The sequence below is a fragment of the Lampris incognitus genome, chromosome 11 (genome assembly GCF_029633865.1).
Source record: "Lampris incognitus isolate fLamInc1 chromosome 11, fLamInc1.hap2, whole genome shotgun sequence".
NCBI lineage: Eukaryota > Metazoa > Chordata > Actinopteri > Lampriformes > Lampridae > Lampris > Lampris incognitus.
Window position 1 is genome coordinate 42,496,034 of NC_079221.1, and position 24,010 is coordinate 42,520,043.

Here is a 24,010-nt window from a genome sequence, read left to right on the forward strand (position 1 = left end):
AGCACAAAGAGCTGAATACAAAAATCAACTTATTCAGATGGTGCTCCGCATTCACACAAGGCTCAAATTCCAGATTTAACTGGTCACCGCTCGGTGGTTTGGCTTGCAGTATACAAGCCAAAACAAAAAGGCATTTTTTTGCACCACCTCGCGCTCCCAAATGCTGAGTGACTTGGTCGTACGGGTTGATTTATAACTGTCTGCAGCTGTGTTACCTCCAGTAGACTTCATGGCTCATTTTTCGTACGTACTCTTGGTCTATAACACTGTAACGTGCATGGATAAAATTAGTGCATTGCTCTGTTATGCCGGTGTCCTACACTTGTTCCTTCTGCTGATCACTGACTCGCTCGTAGGTCACTTTGGATGAAAGTATCTGCGAAACAACAACGTAAATGAAAATGTTCCAGCGGGAGTGCTTAATGATGTCGTGTTCAAGGATTGGGCTTTACATTTGCGTCACAGCCGGTGGCGCCACATCCGATATGGTGAAAGAGGTTACTCATGGAAAGACACATCGCTCTTCATCCCTTGGAACAGCAAAAAAGATACAGAGTGAAGGGTCTTTCTCTACAAAACTGTCTTGGATACAGGTGCTGATATCCTATGATGCCATTATTAGGCCTAAATCCTGCACTGGTCCTGATCAAAAAAATAAAACAAAACAAATATATGTCTGAATCCATGGCCTGGTCAGTGGAGGAAACGTTACTGCAAGCACTGCACATCCATTACGTAAACAGACACTGTTACACGGTGTCATTTGTTGTAGTCATTGTAGGTTCTCCTTGGGACTTCCTAGTCCTGATTTCAGCTCCAACTCTTAACGGAAGCACAAACGATAACCATGCACACAACTTCATGCCAGTACAGGGCAGCGCACAGTGGCCTCATGGCAGCCTGAGCAGGATAGTGGAGGAAAAAAAGTTTATTTCATAGTTTCATTGTTGAGAAGCTCACGGTTTGACCTAAACACTGGGGTGTTCTTCACTGTTGACCACCTGACATGATACATCTATCACATATTATTCTGATGCATCGCTGTAGAGTAGAACCTGGTCCTGGAAGTTTGGCATGGAAGTTTCTGGCATAGGGCGTTTCACAACCTGTTGGATGCCGCCTCCTTATTACTGGTGGGGTTTTCTACCCTGGGTGAGAGCATATAAAAGGCCATATAATGTTGTGTGAAGGATCTGTAATAACTCAGTAGCCACCAAAAATTCTGCACTTACCTTTTGGTCATTGGTTTGAGCCAGCTGGTTATGAGCTCAAACAGCATCTGTCATGGTTTCACTGTTCCCCTTCCAATAGCGTGGCCCAGGTAATCAGCCTCTTCCTATCCCAGCCAACATGTCTTTGGCTGTGTTACCAGGCTGGCTTGTCGCAACAACTCCAGAACTGCCCACATATGATTGGTCTAGTAAGTACTGTTAATGGCTATGTCATCTAGGTACAGTACCGGTCAAACGTTTGGACATGCCTACTCATAGTAGGGTTTTTCTTTTTTCCAAAATTTCATTTAAAGTTTCATTTAGTGTACACTGATCAGCCAAAACATTATGGCCACCTGCCTAATATTGTGTAGCCCATCCCCCTTGTGCTCCACAAGACCTCTAGAGGCATCCTCTGGTATCTGGCACCAAGACGTTAGCATGAGATCCTTCAGTAAGTCCTGTAAGTTGCAAGGTGGGGCCTCCATGGATCGGACTTGTTTTTCCAGTACATCCCACAGACACTCGATTGGACTGAGATCTGGAGAATTTGGAGGCCAGGGCAACACCTTGAAAACTTCATCATATTCCTCAAACCATTCCCGAACAATGTGTGCAGTGTGGCAGGGTGCTGCTGAAAGAGGCCACTGCCATCAGGGAATACCATTGCCATGAAGGGGGGTGTACTTGGTCTGCAACAGTGTTTAGGTAGGTGGTACTTGTCAAAGTAACATCCACGTGAATGCCAGCACCTAAGATTTCCCAGCAGAACATTGCCCAGAGCATCACACTCCCTCCACTGGCTTGCCTTCTTCCTATAGTGCATCCAGGTGCCATCTCTTCCCCAGGTGAACGACGCACACATACCCAGCCATCCACATCATCTAAAAGAAAAGGGGACTTATCAAACCGGGTGTCCTTCTTCCATTACTCCATGGTCCAGTTATGATGCTCACACACCCATCGTAGGTGCTTTTGGCGACGGACAGAGGTCATCATGGGTGCTCTGACTGGTCTACGGTTATGGAGCCCCATATGCAGCAAGCTGTGATGCACTGTTTGTTCTGACACCTGTCTGTCATAGCCCGCATTAACTTTTTCAGCAATTTGAGCGACAGTAGCTCTTCTGTGGGTTTTAATGGAAAAAAAAATCAGTGTTAGTCGCTTCACTTGTCAGTGGTTTTAATGTTTTGGCTGATCAGTGTATTTTCTAAATTCAAAATTGTTCTGGAAATAATTTCCAAAATAGGCAGTGAAGTGACTTCAAGATTTTGAAAAACAAACAATCAGGTGTGTCCAAACACTTGAGATGCTACTGTATGTGGGTCCATATTTATAGTGACAAAGATTGTGTCCATTGTGCACTGGATGGCTGAGGCATCGTGGACATCAAAGTGAAGGAACCGGTTCTGATTTGGGATAGAGGATGCCATCCTCTGCCAGGCTCTGTCTGTGAGTTTAGTTCACACATTCATTTTCCGTCCCATCCTCCAAATACAATGGACACATTTTTTTTTCAGTTAAGTGTGGTTATGTCTCATAACTCAACCCAGTCTGGAACGCTCCTTCAACCATCTGGGCTTCTCTTTGGGGCCGCATCAGGTCAAGGTTGTTCCACCCTACTGTAGTGAGCTGTTCCAGGGAGTCTCGGCTTTTTAACAACGGGCATCTCTGAACACACATTGTTAGATTCAACCTCTTCTAATGCTGCAGCTGCATAGCTGGGTTCCTCAGCAGCTGAATCTTTGGTGTTGTAGATCACACTAGGCAAAGGACTCAATTGCACGATGCATGTGTTGAGGTCAGAGTTCAAAAGTAGTCTTTACTGAAAAGCAGAGTTCGGTACACAGAAAAGGCAGCCCAGTAGTCTAAGCAAACAATACCAAAGGAGTAGGCGAAGGCGAGGTCCAGGGTCAGAGCAAGGTAATCAAATCCAATAGTCCAAACAGATGATCCAACGCGGTTAGGCAAAAGCGAGGTCCGGGGGCAGAGCAAAGATATACACAAGACATACAAAACGCTAGAGAAAGGCTAGCACAAGTTGACATTAGGCACAAAACAAACTGGCACAGGGAAAGGGAAGCACAGAGACTAAATACACAGGACTTAACCAGAAACAGGTGCTTCCAGTCTGGACCAGGCATGCAATCAGGCAGGAGGACACAGGGTAGGGAGTGGCACTGCTAGGGCACGGAGCGAGGCATGTCAGGTGTCTCATTGATGTTGGTGGTCAACATCCGGTGCAGTTATGGCAAAGGCTTACTTAGGATGGTCGGTTCCAACTCGGCTTCACCTTAATTTTTGTAGCGCTGCCTTGAGGATGCTGGGAGCCACCAAAGCAGTAGCGGGCAAAAATGAGACGATCCGTGCCAAATAAGAAATGTGAAAGAGACATTTTTTTCTGCAAACGTACATGTTAGTATGGACACTTCATGTCTGCATACTGTTTATGTCCGTATATACATATGTCGATATATTCCATGTCAAGTCGATTTTATTTGTATACCGCAATATCACAAATTACAAATTTGCCTCAGGGGGCTTTACAGCAACACAAAATCCTGTCCTTAGACCCTCGCATCGGATAAGGAACAACTCCCTAAAAAAATCCCCTTAACAGAGAGAAAAAATAGGAAGAAACCTGAGGAAGAGCAACAGAGGAGGGATGTCTCTCCCAAGACGGACAACGTGCAATGGATGTTGTGTTTATACAATTTACAGAATACAGCATCGAAGGAGGATAACAGAATTATAATGGAATTTTAAAATATATGAAGAATAAGATGAGGAGGAAGCCAAAGCAGTGTCCAGACGCCACCAGAACAGCCCAGGACCTAAGCCACACGACCACCATCATTGTATAGACAAAAACAAAAAAAAATCACACATCTTAGTGAAAAAGGCTCTAACATTGAAACAGGATAACAAAATTATATGGATTTATTAGATATATAAAAAGAAAATGCGATGAGGGGGATGCCAAGCAGTGTCCTGGTGGCGACCACCATCACCATGGAGACCTGGGGGGAGGACAGACTGCACGTGCGCACAAGGGAGACTCACATCACACCATTCACACACACAGAAGAGGAAGGAGAAGACGTCATTCAGAGAGACAGAAAATACATGTGAGAGAAGAGAACAGTTTGCAATCGTCGATAATCTATACGCTATAATCTCGTCGACAGAACAGTGCTTGGTAAATTCATTGAGACAGAAACCGACCCGCCATGCAGTACAGGTTGTGAAGCACTCAACTTAAAGTCAACTAATTTTAGGCTAAGACAAAGATACGAGTTTTCAGTTTGGATTCAAAGGACTCAGCGGACTGATTGTCTGACGGCAGCAGGCAGGTTATTCCACAAGAACTGGGCCCGATAGGAAAAGGCCCTGCCACCAGCTGACTTCTTTTTACCTTTGGGGACACACAGGAGCCCTGCATTTTGAGAGCGAGGAGCTTGAAATGGAATGTACGGTTTAAGGAGATCAGACAGGCAAAAGAGCGGCGGCGTCCCCAGTAGGGTGAATGCCGTCCACTTTCAGCAGGTAAGGGTGGCCCCAGAAAGAAGGCCAGTTATCAACAAAGATCTCTGCTCATTACAAGCCAGCCAGCGGTTCATTGAGGTGAACCTACTGTACATCTCATCATTACCACTAATGGGTAAGGGACCAGAGACAATTAATCGATGCTGACAAATCTTTCTGCCAAGCTCGAGTGTCCTGACTAGACTGGCTTTGGTGATCGCTGATTACATCATCCTCTCATTATTGGTGCTGACATGAATAATGATGTTGCTGAAAGTAGTGGTGCTGTTTGCCTGGGTTCCCTGTTTCTCCCTCCATGATGCCAGCACCCTAAGATTATCCTCTATGTCGGAGACTGGCGCTGGGTAAACAGTGAACCAAGGCTGGCAAAGCCGATCTGATATTCCGGGTAATGGAGTCTCCGATCAGCGTGCATTGCTTTACTCTGTGGACAGGAGTGGGAGTCACGCTGGCCGGTAGGACTACCAACAGGGCTGGTGAGTGGCGAAAACCGGTTTGCAGTCAGGAGAGGGGACTGCAGACCAGGCTACATTACCGGTGGCTTGCTCTTGTGAGCCTTCCCACGCTGGTAATTATGGAGACAAACCCCAACGCATCTGTCGACCAGGCTGAGCTAGTGCTAACAGTAGCAGGTCTGCTGTCAGGCCCGGGGCTAAGGCTGTCTGGAGTGTCCATCACATTTAATGTAATCCTAGCCAAAAGAAGCTGCTCTAAGTCACGGACACGACTCTCTAGTAGAGACAACCTATCTGTAACAGCGGAACAGTCACCACACACCCTCGTTTTAACACTAGAACGACCGGGAGTGCGCTCCTACCTAAAACGACCATGGGCGGTCAAAATGACGGCCGGTTGTTAAACTAGATAAATACCCAACTGAGATATCAATGCATTGCATATGTTAGTATGTCTATTAGAAAGCGACTGACACCGAAATTAACATTTTAACAAATATAATACTATTTTAAACAATTTAAACGTCAGAGAGACATGGTCAAACTTGAATAGCAAAAGTGAAAATATTACCTGAAAAAAGCGGAAAACACGTATTGCTAATCTAGCAAACATAACAAGACCTATAAAACGTGAAATGTAAAAAAAAAGAACTGAAAATAAATGTCGGAACAGTCCCAAGCAACGACCGGAAGTTAAAAAAAACGACTAGAACGACTGTGGGCTGTCATTTTGACCGCCACGGTTTTTAAACTCTATGTTCTGGCAAGTTAGATACCCAGTTGAGATATTAACTCGTTGCACATGTTAGCATGTCTGCTAAGAAACTAACTGACACCAAAATTAACGTTTTAACAACTTTAATACTATTTTTCAAACAGTTTAAATATGGCCGCCGTCCGACGCCTGTAAATACTGCGACGCCTCGGTGCTGGTCGTGGTGCGTCTGAAACGGCGTCTGTAACCAGACATGTTGGAAATAATAAAAAATCAAGTGTAGACTATTTCTCTCCACTGGAGGGCGCTAGTGTGTTTTTAGGACAGCGCGACGAACTTCGCGAAGGAAATGACGCGACCAAAACACGTCATGAATAGTGACATGACGTGGACGATCACGCACAAATTACGAGCAGGCATTCTGACCGTTCGTTTTAGGTAGCTCTTTTGTGCAATTGATCTAAAACGCGTTTTAATGCAAATATATCCAATTTTAGGGGAATTCAGGGAGCGGCAGGTCTATCTTTGTTTTTTGAAAATCTGAAACGATCTTAATGACCGTCTTGGTCGTTGAGGCTGCTTTGACAGCAAATGCAGTAGAGCTAACTGCTAAGATAGGCTAAGCTCGAAGCTAGTAACAGACTGGGAACGAGACTACCAAACACAAGTCGTTTAAGAAAGAAAACTAGAGAATCTAGCGATAAGTGAACCGGGCACAGAAAATAGCTAAACTAAGCACCGGAAATAGCTAATATTGTGTGTATGTTTGGATATCTGTGTGCATGGACACATGTATTTTTGCTCATTTGTGTGTAACCGGTTATTTTCTTGCCCGGTGCGGGATTTTATACTGGGTGTACTGCGCCACAAGGCGACATCGCTAACCGCTCGGCTAAAGGGTCAGACCTGTTAGCTAGGGGCTAACGTGTGTTATTAGTAGTTTACGGTCGTCACCCTCCCCGGAAGCGCGCCCTCGCGCTTTGTTATTCCCGCGCTCCGAAGAGACTTTGAGGATCTGCACACTTCCGGATCCCGCCGCTGCCACCAATGTAACGGTTATTTTCTTGCCCGGTGCGGGATTTGATACGGGGTGTACTGCACCACAAGGCGACACCACTAACCGCTCGGCTAAAGGGTCAGACCCGTTAGCTAGGGGCTAACGTGTCTTATTAATAGTTTACATGTGTATCCACTTTTGTTGACACAAGAAGCCATGTATCTCTTCTTTCTGCGTTGTCATCTGCACATGGGATGCCATCTTCTTCAGTGGAGAACATTCCAGCTGTCTCTATGTAGAATGTGTTATCTATACTGAATGCGCAGGCACGGGACAGAGTTTACCATTGAGTTGCGTAACTCACTGCTCTGACAGAAGATGAAAATGTGAATTCTTTTTTACCCTGCATGAGGCTGTCTCTCTGCATATCTATGCACACCTCGTTACACCGTCAACTCAGCTGCAGGTACTCCCAAAACTGCAGAGGCGTCTTTTTATTTATTTATTTATTTATTTTTAGCAGACAAAAGACCACTCATCTTTTATTCTTCCTTTACCTTTCTCTGTCACGTTCTATTCTTACTATCTTTCTCTCTTTCCATTGCTATTTGCCCCTTCTGCTGTGTTAGCTCCCCATCCCATCTATCCCGTTGGCGGTGCAGGGCTTAGCACTGCGGCCTCACAGCAAGCAGGACCTAGGTTCGGATGCCGGGGTTGTCCAACCTTGGGGGGGGGGGTCATCCCAGGTCCTTTTTGTCTGGAGTATGCATGTTCTTCCCGTGTCTGCGTGGGTTTTCTCCAGGTGCTCCAGTTTCCCCCACCATCAGAAAGACATGCATCTTAGGGTTAATACTCCTGTCTGTGCCCCTGACAGAGGCAAGGCAAGACGAATTGGAGTTGGTCCCCGGGTGCTGCATGACGGCTGCCCACTTCTTCTAGCTACAGAGCTAGGATGGGTTAGAAGTTCCCCATGGGGAACAATAAAATAGTAAAATAAAGTAAAATAAATAAAAATCCCCACCTCTGTAACCCCTCTGACATATCCACTGGTACAGTAACCCTCTGCAGCTAACAGATGGAGAAAAGCCAGGCAGGTATAGGGAAGCAAAATTACCCTTGCACTCGGCACCACACTCATGATGGCCATCATCCCTTCCAATCCTCCCTAATCATAACTCAAACAGGCGGGGCAGCCATGGGACTTGGTAGTCAGTCACAACTGTATTGGAAAGGTGATAATAGGGGACCGGGAGGAGGGATAGAGAGGGAAACTGAGAGACAGAGAAAGAGTTTGTGTGACAGGATGGATTGTGCCAGAGGTGAAATGGCTCGTATTAGAAGAGAGAGCCTTCGGTCAGCACAGTCGTCTGTTTATCATTTTAATGTCAGGCTATTGAAATTGTCTTCTTTCCTCTCCTCTTCCTCTTCCAACCCTTTCTCACGACCTTTTTCTACAGCTGCTTATAGGGTTTGAGAGTGGAACCGTTGTACAGTGGGATCTTCGAGGCAAGAAAGCAGACTTCAGAATTTACTATGATGAGGTAAGCTCTGCTGCTGTCTCCTCCACCAAAGTTTGCATGATTTTTATTCTAAATGGGACATCTGCTCATGAAAGCGACACTTCCTCTAGACAATTATTTATAGCAGAAAAGTTTTAACAGCTTTTGGTAATTCGTTGTAGTACAGATACCAGTTACCAGTATCGGATATTGAGGCGACTTCAGGCTAAAATGCAGAATCGGTATTGGAGATTTCACTGAACACTAAAATTCAATATCAAAAGCTACAAGTAACACATCATAAATGAAAGCAAAATTATTTGATTTACTCAATTTTTGGCACACGGAAGCCTATATTACTTTAATGGTGGAATAAAACTGTTTCTATCTCAGTTATTTTGCTCATTGACCCCAGACTAATGGTCTAAGTGTGCACAGTTCAGCAAAAGTAATGGCTCAGATTGGTAGTAGGTGTCGGCCTATAAAGATCCGTATTTGGAATTAGTATTGGCAACGTAAAAGTGATATCAGTGCATTCCTAGTTGGCAGTCCTTATTGACTCACATTTAAGTCCTTGTTCCTTATTTTACAGATGAGATGCATTTGAGTGATACCAATTGGTTTTCTTGTTATGATCTTTTTTATGTGTATTTTATGGGTTCTCGGGTAAGGTATTATGCGTACTTTTGATTTAAGGGATAGAAAAACTGGGACAATTGAAATTTGGGAAAGATACTGTCACATCCAGGGTACTTTGTGAATTCAACATCATACACCTGTCACGTTCTATCAGTTATTGAACCAGTGACCTCAAATTCCCTGTAACAAAACCATTCATGACATTTATCCCAGGATAGATCCCCATACAAAGAAGGCAGCCGTCCTTGAACCAAATCTGCATCTGCATCTGCGTCTCTCATCTGCTGTCTCATCTCACATGAAGCGTTGCATCTAGCTGCTGTTGATTAGTACGGTTTGGTGTATGACCTTGTCTGCAGCACATAGTGTCTCTATCTGAGGCCTGATTGCGGGCTGTAGAAGCCAGCGAGAGGCATCTCAGTTGCTGCCCGGATGAAAAGACGGTGTAATATCTGAGAAAGATAAATCTCTGTCTGTTACACTTGTCTCTGAATCCGTTATCTGACACGGAAGCGTTGAGGGCCGGGGCTAGATGGATGGCAAACTTCCTTGATAACTTTAACATGCTGATCTCTACTAAAACAAGAACTGTCATCCATGGTTGGGCAGCCACTGACCCTCCCCCTTTTCTCCCCACTTGTACCCGGCCAATTACCCCACTCTTCCGAGCTGTCCTGACTGCTGCTCCACCCCCTCTGCCGTTCTTGGGAGGGCTGCAGACTACCACATGCCTCCTCCGATACATGTGGAGTCGCCAGCCACTTCTTTTCACCTGACAGTGAGGAGTTTTACCAGGGGGATGTAGCACGTGGGAGGGTCACGCTATTCCCCCAAGTTCCCCCCCCTCGAACAGGCGCCCCGACCGACCAGAGGAGGCGCTAGTGCCGCGACCAGGCCACATACCCACATCCGGCTTCCCACCCGCAGACACGGCCAGTTGTGTCTGTAGGGACGCCTGACCAAGCGGGGATTCGAACTGCCAATCCCCGTGTTGGTAGGCAAATGCAATAGACTGCCACGCTACCCGCACGCCCAGCCACTGACTTCTGAAATGGTCTGTTTTGTCCGTGTCTGGTAGAGGAGTAAACGATTTGTTTTTCAACAACAAGGAAACGAGTGCAGAGAAACCAGAAGCTCTTAATGAGGTTGCCCAGATAAACGAGTGAGATATCTCTTTTTTTCCATGCCTGAGTTGCCTAATCGCAAAGGCACCATCAAAGGCTTTCAATCTCACCTGCACACAGCAGACAAATTGGAAGTGAAAGTACCGTCTCAGCCCATTGTGTTTGATGGAAATAAATAAATAAACAGACATGATCAAATATAAATCAGTTCACTTTCATGTTGTGTTAAATGTATCACTTTACTCTGGTAAGTTTCTGGTTTTCAAATCGGAAGCTCACTTTTGAGTGAGCTCTTCCCACTAGGACCGCTGATTTTTATTTTTCATGGTAGTATCTTCGATAACAAAGTTGAATTTTCTAATGTTAGTTAATGCATGATATCAATATAATATTAGTATCTGAACAGGGGTTGTTGTACAAACATTACCCGAGTTGCTAAAGTAACTCTGTAGGTGAAATGTAAGGGAGGAAGTCTTGCCACTTTAAAACATATAAATTGGATTTATTAACAGTAAATCAACAAAAATTATCTGCTAATATAAAGAATCCATTAATAAAGGATAATTATCATTCATAGTATATCCGATGCATGCATGAGCACATAAATAACTACATATACACACAAACTCATGAAATAAGCATGCGCATTTGCACTTTCTCTGTATCTGCTTGGTTCATATTTTTCTTCTGTGTCTTCCTTCGCTCATTTGCGTTCACTTTTATTCTATAAACACTAATGACCAAGCTCATTCCCTTCAACAACTAAGCAATTGCTAGAGGCCATTGGTAATTAATGGCTGACAATGTGGCCATGTTTTTAATGGTCTTATTCTCTCACTAACCATTTCCAAATGGGCTTTTATTTATTTCTTTTCTTTTGGGGATTTTTTCCCCCACTTTTTCTCCACAGTTGTATCCAGCCAATTACCCCACTCTCTTCCAAGCCATCCCGGTCGCTGCTCCACCCCCTCTGCCGATCCGGGGAGGGCTGCAGACTACCACATGCCTCCTCCGATACATGTGGAGTCGCCAGCCGCTTCTTTTCACCTGACAGTGAGGAGTTTCACAAGGGGGATGTAGCGCATGGGAGGATCACGCTATTCCCCCCCAGTCCCCCCCCCCGAACAGGTGTCCCGACCGACCAGAGGAGGTGCTAGTTCAGCGACCAGGACACATACCCACATCCGGCTTCCCACCCACAGACATGGTCAATTGTGTATGTAGGGACGCCTGACCAAGCTAGAGGTAACACTGGGATTCGAACCGGTGACCCCCTGTGTTGGTAGGCAGCGGAATTATGCAACACGCCACCTGGACGCTGGGTTTTGATTAATTTGGCAGAATGGCAAAGAAGGGACGAAAAAAGAAATAACAATACCTCTTCTTCCAGAAAGCAATGGGACTGTCACTAACATCACCAATGTTCCAACAGCTGTAATTACTTTCATCCATCCATTATCCAGACCACTTATCTTGCTCAAGGTCGCGGGGATGCTGGAGCCTATCCCAGCAATCACTGGGCAGCAGGCGGGGAGACACACTGGACAGGCCGCCAGTCCATCACAGGGCCGACACACACACATTCACACCTAGAGACAATTTAGTATGGCTAATTCACCTGACCTATGTGTCTTTGGACTGTGGGAGGAAACCCACGCAGACACTGTAATTACTTTGTGGTTGTGAACCACTATTGCCCATTCCTTCTCTTTTCCTGATCCAGGCCCTCCGTTCTGTCCACTGGCATCATGGAGGGCAAACAGTCTGTCTCTGTCTGTCTCTGTCTCCGTCTCGCTCTCTGTTTCTTCTATTCACTTCCTTTGATTTCCTCTCCTGTATGTCTAACACTTATAACCTCCACTTCTGTGTGTGTGTGTGTGTGTGTGTGTGTGTGTGTGTGTGTGTGTGTATGGCCAGGCCATCCATTCAGTCAGTTGGCACCATGAGGGGAAGCAGTTTATGTGCAGCCACTCAGATGGCAGCTTGACCCTTTGGAACCTGAGGAACACCACCAAGCCTTTCCAGATCACCTTCCCCCACGGTGAGGCACACACGCACACACACACACACACACACACACACACACACACACACACACACACACACACACACACACACACACACACGCACACCTGAACTCACAGGAAGACACAAAAGCACATGCATATACATTACCTTGTGTACACACATAAATTAACATAGACACAAACTTGTGTACACACACACACACAAGCATTCGGGTTATGATCGAATTCTCTATACAATACAGTGTGAGAGCAGTACATATTTTTCCAGCCAGTCAGACAGCAGCTGAACTGCTTCCTGAAGAACACTCAGCTGAAAGATGGAGGAGTTGTGTGTGTGTGTGTGTGTGTGTGTGTGTGTGTGTGTGGGTGTGCGTGCTGGCAGGGCATTTCAACTCTGACAGCTCTCTGCTGATAAAACAATGCTCTGCTGTCTGCGGGGAGTGCGGGCAGACTGCCGGAACAGGACGGCAGGAAGGAGGGACATGGGCGATGAGTGCCGGGGACAGGACGACAGGCCCTAAAGACATGGCTAAATGCCGCCAGACTGTTTATATGCCAGTTAACTGTCAGCTATTTGTGCGCTGCCATGGCATTAGTCACAGAGTAGGAGTTACAGAGAGAGCGGAGCAGAGCTGTAGACTGAAATCGTACCTACCCTTCAACCAAACGATTGGTTGCAGAAATAAAGAATCTGCACGTTATTATCTCAAGATCAATTAAACTGTACATAGAATTGGGCTAATTGTTTATAACTTGTTATAAGATAAAAATTATGAGTTAATTGACAAGTAGTGGAGAAGGGGTAGGAATAAATAAGTGTATGCTTCATCTTACTGCTTTCTGAACATGTAATATTTAATTTGTGTTGTTTATGTGAATTAGTTTATTTAGTTTATTGTATAGATTTATTTTTATTTCATTATTATTATTAGTGTTTTGTTTTTATCTGTTTTTTTTTTACATGTTCGAATCAAACATAAAAATAAATAAATATGCCATTGTGGACTGAGTGCACTCTACCTGGTAGCCTTATTAACCTAAACGAGTTATAAATAAACATAAAAAGCTAGTATTTGCAGCATATCAAATTATTTTTAACATAATTGTTTCATACTAAAATAACAGACTCAGAGCCGCCCAGCGAGGGGCGCATCTGCCCATATTCATATGATTTCCGAGAATAGAACTATATCGGAATCAGAATCATGTTTATTGGCCATGTGGGTTTGCACATACATGGAATTTGACTCTGGTTTTGTGGCTCTCTGTGTACTTAATATAGAATAACAACACAACAATCTTCAGACAGAAAAATAGATGGAGTTTTCAAAACTTCTGGCAGGACAAGTTCATCATTGTCTTTATTATCTTTTTATTTTTAGATTTTATTTTATATTATTTATATTTTATATGATCTTTTCCTCCATTTTGCCTTTTGTGCCTGGTGGGCTGCCTCTTTTCTATTGGCTGCGTGGGTATTCGTCATAGCACATTGAATTTTGGGAGCAAGCTTGCACAAGCCGTTGGAAACAATGGGTTTCGTGGGCACAGTGGTGCCGTTGTCGCTTTGTGTCTGAAAGGGCCTTAACACCAGCGATTATCCGACCAATGAGAATTTGGTTGGATGAGAGCATATCGACTGGTCGACCAGTAAACTAAAGCCCAACAGTAGAGGTAGGTATAGTATAGGGGATGAAACAGAGGGAAGGTTGAACTAACAGAAAGGGGCATGGAATATATGGTACGATTAAAAAAGGGAGAGTGGAAAGAGATAATGGGGGGGGCTAAACAGGAGTGGAAATGACACAGGACAGGCAGTGGAAAGTGTGGAGATGAAGAGGGAGATGGAGAAAAGGGAATAGCATGGAAAGGAGGGAGTGTGGGGAAAACACTGGATGAGTCACCTACACCCAGTTTAGTAAACTGACATAGGCTTCAAATTCAACTTGAGCAGACTGTGATTTCAGGATCCAAGATTCGAGATTCAAGAACTTTATTGTCATTTTGCAAGCAAAAAGAAATTGCATTGTGTCAACCTCAAATGGTGCATACATAAGAGACTTCAAGGTGCAAAAACGTCATCAGCAAAAATGCAGTGAAGGTGCGGTAGACAGATATGAAGTGGCTTAAAGTGACGTGAGTAAATGTTGCAAATATTGAACGTGCCCAATGGTGGCAGCACATCAATCTCGTTGGACTGAGGAGATGTCTGGGTTCATTAGTGCCCCAGCTTGTAGAAAGAAGCTGTTTTTCAGTCTCTTTGTGCATGTGCGGATTGATCTGAAGTGCCTACCTGATGGGAGGGGCTGAAACAGATGGTGTCCATGGTGTGTAATATCTTTTATGATGTTCTTAGCCCTCCCCACACAGTGAGTGCTGTGATGATGTTCTAGTGAAGGCAGCTCAATGCCAACAATATCCTGTGCTGTTTTAACAACACACTGGAGGGCTTTTTTGTCAGCTTTGGTGCAGCTGCTGTAACAGGCTTTCATGCAGTTTGTTAGGATTCTCTCGTTGGAGCATCTATAAAAGTTGACAAGCAGGTTTTGGGGAAGGTTGGCTCTCCTTAGCCTCTTAAGAAAATAGAGGCATTGTTGTGCCTTACTCACCACTGCTGAGGTGTTGTCAGCCCAGGAGAGGTCCTCTGTGATGGTGACTACCAGGAACCTGGAGCTGGGGACTCTGTCCACAGCCTCTGTGTTGACGTGGACATGACTGTGTATGATCTTCTTGTAGGTCCTGAAGTCCACAATAATCTACTTGGTCTTTTTGATGTTTAAGACCAGGTTGTTGTTAGCACACCACGTTGTCAGGTTCTGAACCTCCTCCCTATATGTTGCTTCATTGTTGGCTGATATGAGCCCGATGACTGTCGTATCATCCGCAAACATAACAATAGTGTTTGCTTTGTGGATGGGTTGGCAGTTATGTGTAAATGGTGCATAAAAAAGGGGCTCAGCACACAACCCTAGGGGACGCCAGTGCTCAGGATGAGGGTGGAGGATGTGTGCTTGCCCAGTGTTACAGTCTAGGACAGTTGATGAGTTGCATATGGAGGGAGTTGGTCCTAGTTTGTGGGGTTTGTCGACCAGCTTGTTTGGTAGGATCATGTTAAACGCCGAGCTGTAATCAACAAAGAGCATCCTGAGGTATTGGGCCTTTCTAGGTGAGAGAGGGCTGTATTTAGAGCCACACAGATGGTGTCCCCAGTCCATCTGTTTGCCCAGCAGGCAAACTGGTGTTTGTCTAGATCAGCTGGGGCAGTGTCTTTGATGTGGGTGAGTATCAATTGTTCAAAGTATTTTGAAATGACAAGGGTGACAGCAGCTGGCTGATAGTCATTGGAACAGGTTACCACAGTTTCTTTTGAGAACAGGCACAATGGTCCTGGATTTGAGGCATTCGGGGGGAATGTGAATAAGGACAAAGAGCGGTTGAAAATGTGTGTGAATACCTCTGCTAGCTGGTCAGCACAGGCCTGGAGTACATGCCCTTGTACGCCATCATGTCCCGCTGCTTTCCATGTGTTGATGCTGCAGAGGGTCCGCCGTACCTCTGGAGTGTGTAGAACAAAGGTCTGTGGGTCCCCCAACAGTTTGAAACCGTCTGGAGGTTAGTTATTGTCTTTGTCAAATTGAGCAAAGAAGTTACGTTCCACCGCTAAGTTGGCAGTGTTGTTGGCTGGTGTATGCTGTGTGTTATTTACCCTTTTGTAATCTGTGATGGCCTAGATGCCTTGCTACATCCTCCGTGGATTGGAGTTAATGTTGAGGCCTTCCTCTATTTGAAGTTTGTAATTGTGTTTTGCAGCTCTGATACCTATCTCAAGGTTCTCTCTGGTGATGCCGTAGGCTGAAGTGTCTCCTGATTTTGAAAGCCGTGTCTCTTGCCCTGAGCAGCCGTTTGACTTCTCTATTCATCCCTGGTTTCTCATTTGGGTACACTCTGATCCTTTTGCTAACAGTGACATTGTCTGGGCCGTAGTTAATGTATGACAATGAAGTGTTCCCCTCCAAGTCTGTCTGATAGGCAAATATACTCCATTCTGTGTGTTCAATGTGCATCCTGGAGTTGAGAGATGACTCCCTCAGGCCAAACTCTAACTATCCTGCTGGTCAGCTTAGCACTGATAACAAGCGCTTTGTGTGCTGTGACATGAAATAAAGAGAGGTGGTGTGACTTTCCAAGGTGGGGGCGGGGTATGGCCCTGTAACCATTCTTTAGCAATGATGAAAACTCCATCAGGGTGTGTGCTCTGTCATTTAGTGATGGCATATGTATACTGCCATGACAACAACTGTATTGTAGCGAATTCGGGGAGCAGCCCGGGAACCGTCGCCACAGCCGGGACATGAACCCGTGTCTCCCACTCCGCAAGCGACAACGTTAACCAGTCGACTAAAGAGTCTGGCCCGTTAGTCAAGGACCAACGTGTCTACTTATCCATGCACGTTATACTACCCCACTCCTTTGGAAAGCGCGTCCCCACGCTTCAGCATATCAGCTCCCTCACGCATCTGGGCGCACGCGCTTCCGATGACCTCACGGTCTCATCGTCCCACTTATGACACCAATGTAGCAAATTCAGGCAACAGCCCGGGAACCGTCACCACAGCTGGGACGCAAACCTGTGTCTCCCACTCTGCAAGCGACAACGTTAACCAGTCGACTAAAGGGTCCAACTCGTTAGTCAAGGACCAATGTGTCTACTTATCCATGCACATTACAGTATATTCCCTTGGCAAGTGAAACGGTCGGCACTAAAGCATTAGATATTCCAGGTCCAGAGAGCAGAATGTATTGATTATAGTTGTGTTCGTGCACCATACTTCATTTATGTAAGCAAAAAGTCCACCGCCTGATTTCTTACCAGAGTCAAATGCTCTGTCGGCGCGATGGAGCGAGCGGCCTGCTAGCTCAACTGTGGCAGCTGGTATGTTGTGATTCATCCACGTCTAGAGTAAAATCAGAACACCGCAATCCTTTGTGTAGTGATACTCAGTCTGAGCTCATCCATTTTGTTGGCGAGTGATTTTACATTCGCGAGAAAAACACTAGGGAGAGGAGTTTTGTATGGTGCAACCCTTAGCCAGGCTAGCAAACCAGTTCACTTGTGCCTCTTCTGTTTCCTCCCCCTGTGTCATCTGCGTCGTCCCCCCCCGGGTATAGGGATCCATGCTAGACCCGGGTGGTCTGAGAATCTCCTGCGGTGTTGTTTTTGAGTTAAAATAATGTTCTATACAGTCCATGCCAATCTTCAAAACTTCTTTGCGACTGTAGTGAACTGTTGCCCTCATTCCCTTGACTAGGGAGATGATACTAGTCGATATACAAGAATAATTACAAGAAGCACCGGTAAGAGGAGTGCTGCCACACTGAAGGATCCAGCTGGCTTTGATGTCATACCTGCCTTCCTCTTTACATCTTTTACATCACAGTGTGTGCCATGCAAATAATAAAATGCCTTTACATTAGGTCATGTGTAGTTCTCAAAAAAAGGAGACACAGTTTGTTGTTAGAAATGCAGGCAGGGTTGTTAAGTATTACCATCCCCATTTAAGCTGGTTTCTGGGAACCTTTTGCCCTTTCTTCTCCTTTTGAGTTGCTGTGTGGTTATGTTATCCATACAGCTTTTGTATTTAGCACTCCGTCAGTGGTTTTTGCTGTTCACAGATTGCAAATAAGAGACAACTTATAAATACCTGATATTCACCTGATCCTTGAACCTTACTGCACCACATTAGCTGGATTGAAATGCAGCTGTCTATATATGCTTTATAAGTGAATCCATTTCTTTTTTCTTTTTTTTTTTACTGACAACACAACTGCAGTCATGCACTCCTGATACCCTGAGAAGAGTTGTTTTCTTCTGATTCATCACATATAGGGCACAGAGAACATTCTGGTAACCAACATTTTAGAGGCTTATATTTCTATTTTACATTGTGCCTGTTCACTTCCATTAATTAATTTCCAAGGATGCAAAAAAAACAAAAAAAACAAAACAAAAAGGGACACAAGTACCTTATTATTATTATAAGTATTATTATTGTGTGAAATTGGTAGAGGCTGTAGACCTTTTCCACGAGTTTTTATGATTCACTTATAGAAAGTACCATTGTCACTGAGTTTTTCCACTCATATCTACCTTCTATTAATTTGCTGGAGCCACACAAGCTATTATTGAAAACATAGCCTGTGAGACAACTCCCAGTGTCTAATTGTCTTCCATTGTGCAAAGTATCGTATTTGGTTTGAGCCTCTTTCAAAGCCCCATTCAATATCTCGCTAACATACACTCTATCAAACAGAGTAAATGCTTACCACATCGTGTGAACTGAGACCAATCTTTTGGTGCACATTGCTAAGATGATGAAAACTCTAGAACAATAGAAATTTTAGCATTAGCTATATTTTTTCTGCTTTTACATTTGTCTTTTCTAATTCAGGCAAGATACAGAAGGATGGGAGGAAAGAGTCATGTAAGCCCATCCTTAAAGTGGAGTACAAGACCTCAAGGAACAGGTAAACATTCACTTTCAGCTAGTACGTCTCCAACAAAACCCACAAGCTCACGATCTGGGAGGGTTCAGAGCACTTAGACTAGAATGGTTTCATCACAACTGTTGAGTTCATCATCATCCAACACTAAGTTGTGCCTTTTGGTGCGGAAGTCTGTGGAGGTTTTCGCTACTTTGTCTTAAGGGGTCTTCCGTTCTGTATTTACTTATCACCATGTTAAAACATCGTCAACCACTATCAAGATTCAGAAAGACTGTTGCTGGCTAGTAAGCGTTTAGAAAAGACCAGGGTCAAATTCTACTTCAAGTTCATGTTCGGTTGTCTAATACTCATCCTTTGTCTCCAGACACAACACATGAGAGTATTTTTTGAAGTACTGCTCTACATTTGATTGATGAACTCCTTGCCTTTTTGAGAGCAAATATAAATATAGTGACCCCCAGCACCATGGGGGGGGGGGTATTAGCTTGCAGTTCTGCCTCGCTACGACTTTTGTGCACCCACAGCTTTGAATTTCTTTTTTATTGTTATGTTACAGAAGTAGAAAAAATGGTTGAATTTTATCCATACATTTCCCGTAACATGAAAACAAAGTCAGGAGTTTTAAAATTCAATACACAGCTTGATGATGATTATGATGCACAAGACATCATATCGGTCTGATCAAGGCATAAAAGGGAACAAGTCAGGAGTGTACTAACTAGCATATTAGAACAAAGCATCTTGTGCAACTTTATAAATCCGTCTCTTTTGCATCAATGACTCTGCATGATTTGATAGGGTTGCACAATGCTATTTTTTTGTACTTTGATGTAAATATCATGTCACATTTGTTATCCCTGAGGCTTGGTAATTGTGCAAGCAAGGCAGTAGACATTTGAGCAGCTACTCCACGAGTAAACGGGGTAACGTCTAAATCTTCGATGCACTTAACAGAAAATGTAGCAAAATCTTACAGATGTAATCCATCAGTAAAACGTAATGCTTTCACCTAACAAATGTACTGCATAATGCTCACTCACTCACTCACTCACTCACCAACCCACACATTCCCTTACTCACTCAAATCATCCAACTTAAAAAAACATTTTCTGAAGCCCTGTTCTCTCTCCACAGCAGTGAGCCTTTCATTATCTTCTCTGGGGGTCTGTCGTACGACAAGGCAGGACGGCGGCCCACCCTGACCATCATGCACGGCAAGGCCATCACAGTGCTAGAGATGGACCACCCTATTGTAGAGTTCATGGTCCTTTGTGAGACCCCGTACAATAATGGTGAGTGCACACAGGGGCCATTAAACCAGCATTGTGTTCTGGATCCCCCCTGTGCAGTTTCTATCTAAAATGACTGGCAGGGCAACAGAGTTACGTACAGTCGGCGATGTCCTTGTGTGGAAGATGGTGTGAAGATGTGCTGAAGTTCCGAGAGAGCTATAAATGCTTAATTTTATAACTATTGACTGGGTTATTGAGTTAAGACGCTGAGGTGCTTAACCTCTCTCTCTCTCTCTCTCTCTCTCTCTCTCTCTCTCTCTCTCTCTCTCTCTCTCTCTCTCTCTCTCGCTCTCTCTCGCTCTCTCTCTCTCTTGTTCTCTCTCTCTCTCTATCTCTCTCTCTTGCTCTGGAGAGTTTGGTGAGTTTGGCTGAGAGTCTGTGACTTTTTCTTGATTTTTCTTCTTTTTTTCCTACTGTGTTTATTGTATGGCTGTTTTGTAGTTGTGTTTGTTCCTATTGTAGTTTGGCTGGTGTTCGGTGGTTGTATTGGCTGGACGGTGAGCTGTGCTTCTTTGCGGGCATGGCGTCTTTTGAAACGCCATCCCTGTCTTTGAGGCACGGAGTGAGGATAGCACAGCGGCCCAGTACCACGGTGGAGCAGGTGCTGTTGGCAGTAGGAGAACAGGTAGGGCATGGAAGCATTTCATATGCCTCACGAATGAATAGAGCGGTGGTTGTGTTTATGGACCAGGGGTTTGTCAGCCAGCTGATAGAAAACGGCTTGCTTGTAAATGATGAGTTTACACCAGTTTCCCTGCGAGTGGTGCCTTCTACCCGGATCGCTGCGTCCGGAGTCCCTCCTTTTATTTCCAATGAGGCGCTGGCGCAAGAACTGAAGCGCTTTGGGAGGTTTGCGAGTGGACTCCGGATGGTGAGTATGGGCTGTAAGGACACCAAATTGAAGCATGTCCAGTCTCTGCGGAGACAAGTGTTCATGTATTTGGACTCTCCGACTCAAACACTGGATGTCTCTTTCTGTGTTGAGCATGAGGAGGGTTTTTATATGATATATGCTAGCTCTGGGAGTAGTAAGTGTTTTGAGTGTGGAGATGTGGGTCAACATAGACTGCACGCAGCAGGGTCCGCTGCAGCTGATGTGTGTGACAGCAGGGAAGGAAGCAACAGGCCACTGCAGCCAATGTGGCTGACAATGGCGGGCATCAGGCTAATGTGGCTGACAATGGAGGGCAGCAAGCCCTTGCAGCCAATGTGGCTGAAAGTGGGGAGAAGAGCAGCGGGCGGCGGACGCTGCCCGAGATTGCTCCTCCTGTACAGAGTGAGGCTGGTGGCTCCATGGTCAGAGCTGCCAGTGCATGTGGCTCTGTGTCTAAGGATAATTTAGCAGGGGAGGGGGAGGCTGAACCAGTGGCCAGGACAGTGCAGAGGGAGGACGACATGGGGAGGTCGGAGCGTTTTGCAGTACAGGAGGCTGAGATGCTGCAGGTCAGACTGGACAGTGAGGCAGAGGAGCAGGTGATGAAGCCTGCTGGTTGCCATGATAATGCGACTGACACGGAGTGTGAATCTGAAGCTGAACCTGGTAGTGTTTCTGTAGTGGACAGTATGTCTCAGAATGTATACTTGTCTTCATTAGAGGACATGAATAGTTTTCTGGATGACACATTTGGTAAATCAGCTAATGTCAAAGACTACTTTACTGAGGTTGAGAAATTTATTCGGTCAGTTACTACACTTCAAAAAGTTATGGTAGATTTAGTGAATAGCAAAAAACATTATCGTCTCAAGAAACATGTCACTGGTCTAAGGAGAGATTTAGAAGTGCCAAAGGCTAAAATGGTAAAGAACATGAAACTCTCATTTTGAAAGTACCATGATCATACAACACTGGGTGTTTTATCTTGCTGTCTTTTTCTGTCTGGCTTCTTACTGGTCTGTCTCTCTTCTCCTCATATGCAGGGTTTAAGGGTGGCTTCATTAAATATGAATGGGGGTATGGATGCACTGAAAGGAGCCTTAATAACAGAAGTAATCAAGCAGAAAAGACTGGATGTAGTTTTTCTGCAAGAAACACAGTGATGGCACAAATGAAATAGACTGGAGCTTATGGTGGGCAGGGCAGCATGCCCTTAGCCACGGGACAATTTTAGTGCAGGAGATGCCAATTTATTTTCTTCTACCTTAAATGCAAACGTTATATCCAGCACAGAGGTTGTGGAGGGCAGAGTCCTTATTGTGAAAGCTGAATTAGAGGAGTTTAAATTTAGTTTTAATAATGTTTATGCACCAAACCGAGGCTCTGAGCATGAAGGGCTTTTTAAGATATTGAAAGAAAAATTAAATGGCATTGATCCAGGGGAGTGTATTGTATTGGGTGGAGACTGGGGTTGTTGCGCTGACTTTACTTTAGATAGGCCTGGAGAGGAGCCATGCCTTCAGTCATCCTCTGTTTTGTCCCATGTCTCAAAGCAATCTGATTTGGTTGATGTGTGCAGGATGAAACACCCTTCGGTTAGACAGTACACTGGGGTCAAAATATCAGATAGCAGATCACAGAAAGGTGAATCAGTTCATCTGGACACAACGTTTATTGAGAGAAGTGTTTTATTTCTCATCTAAGTGACCTCTTTAGTGAAGAAGTCACTTAGATGTTTATCTGGACACAATGTGTCCAGATGAACTGATTCAACTTTCTGGGATTTTCTTAGCTGGATTATTGAGTATGCATAAAGACATCAGATGGCAGAGTTAGTGTAGCTAGATTAGACAGGTTTTACATATTTGCAGGAGGGCTGTATGTTTTGTTGGAGTTATGTATGTATTAGGCTTAGGCCCTGTGATGGCCTGGTGTCCTGTCAGGGTGTCCCCCTGCCTGCCGCCCAATGACTGCTGGGATAGGCTGCAACATCCCTGTGACCCTGAGAGCAGGATAAGCAGTTTGGATAATGGATGGATGGATGGATGGATGGATGTATTGGGCTGGGTGTTTGATCTGGGCACATTCCTCCTGCTGCCACAGGAAGGCAACCGTGTCATTTTCACGTTGTTCTTGTTGTTGTATTCTTATTCCCGGTTTGGTCTGATTAAAGTGGACACTGCAGCACATCAAAATATCACCTCGCTTCCATTATTGTATTGACGTTACGATTAGGTAGTACAGTAACGTCAGTACGTTCACATAGGGAACATAATACATTGGCGACGAGCATGGTACACCGCCGATTCTCAACAACATTCACATGGCAAAGAATTCGCGCTAGTTTGTGGTGGCTAGCATTAGCATTGCTAGACACAGAGAGATGGCGAAGATTATCGGCCATATTGATGCCTTCGATGAGTCGATGGAGCAGTCAGTGGTAGACATAAGTGGAGAAGTTTGAACATTTCATGCTGGCAAATGGAATTGAGGGTAAGAAAAAGTTCTCTTTTTCCTCAGTGTGATCAGGCCAACAACTTATGATCTGTTGCACAGCTTAATCACCCCAGATAAACCGGGGGAGAAAATTTATGATTAGACTGTGGAAGTACTACGAGCCCATTTCTCCCTGAAGCCCATCATGATTGCTAAATGTGGAGGGGGAGACAATAGTACAGTATATTGCCGATCAGAAAAAACTGTCAGAGCACTGTGTGTTTGGGGCTTATCTGCAGGATGCACTGAGGGACAGGTTGGTTGGCGGCCTCAACATCGAGAAGAGATTACTAACAGAGGCTGCCCTCACCTACCAGAAAGAGGTGGAAATCGCCATCTCTATGGAGACGGTGGCAAGAATGTCCCAGCAGCTTAGCAGCTCCTTGAAGGTGAATGCCATGTCCCTCTCATCAACTCCCGGGAGGACATGCACCCGTTGTGATAGGTCATATCATACTGAAAGTGACTGATTCTACAAAGATCAGATCTGCCACCGCTGCGGTAAGAAAGACCACATTTCATGCACATGCAAAGAGAGAAAGCAGGGAAATAAAGCAAGAAACACAGTGAGGGAGAAAAAAAGGGAAAGAAATGGAAGGGAAATTAAGGAAACAGGTTAATAAGCTGGTCA

The 24,010-nt window shown here is 44.9% G+C and overlaps 1 protein-coding gene across 2 annotated transcripts in view; it reads left to right on the forward strand.

The window, feature by feature from the left end:
- The window catches only part of stxbp5l (syntaxin binding protein 5L), a 325,667-nt gene that overhangs the window by 215,109 nt on the left and 86,548 nt on the right, over nucleotides 1–24,010 (forward strand). For both annotated transcript variants that reach the window (XM_056289509.1, XM_056289510.1), the window contains exons 7-10: nucleotides 8,382–8,465; nucleotides 12,104–12,227; nucleotides 18,663–18,738; nucleotides 19,855–20,009. In XM_056289509.1, the coding sequence (XP_056145484.1) occupies nucleotides 8,382–8,465; nucleotides 12,104–12,227; nucleotides 18,663–18,738; nucleotides 19,855–20,009 (439 nt within the window). The remainder of the gene's footprint in view (nucleotides 1–8,381; nucleotides 8,466–12,103; nucleotides 12,228–18,662; nucleotides 18,739–19,854; nucleotides 20,010–24,010) is intronic.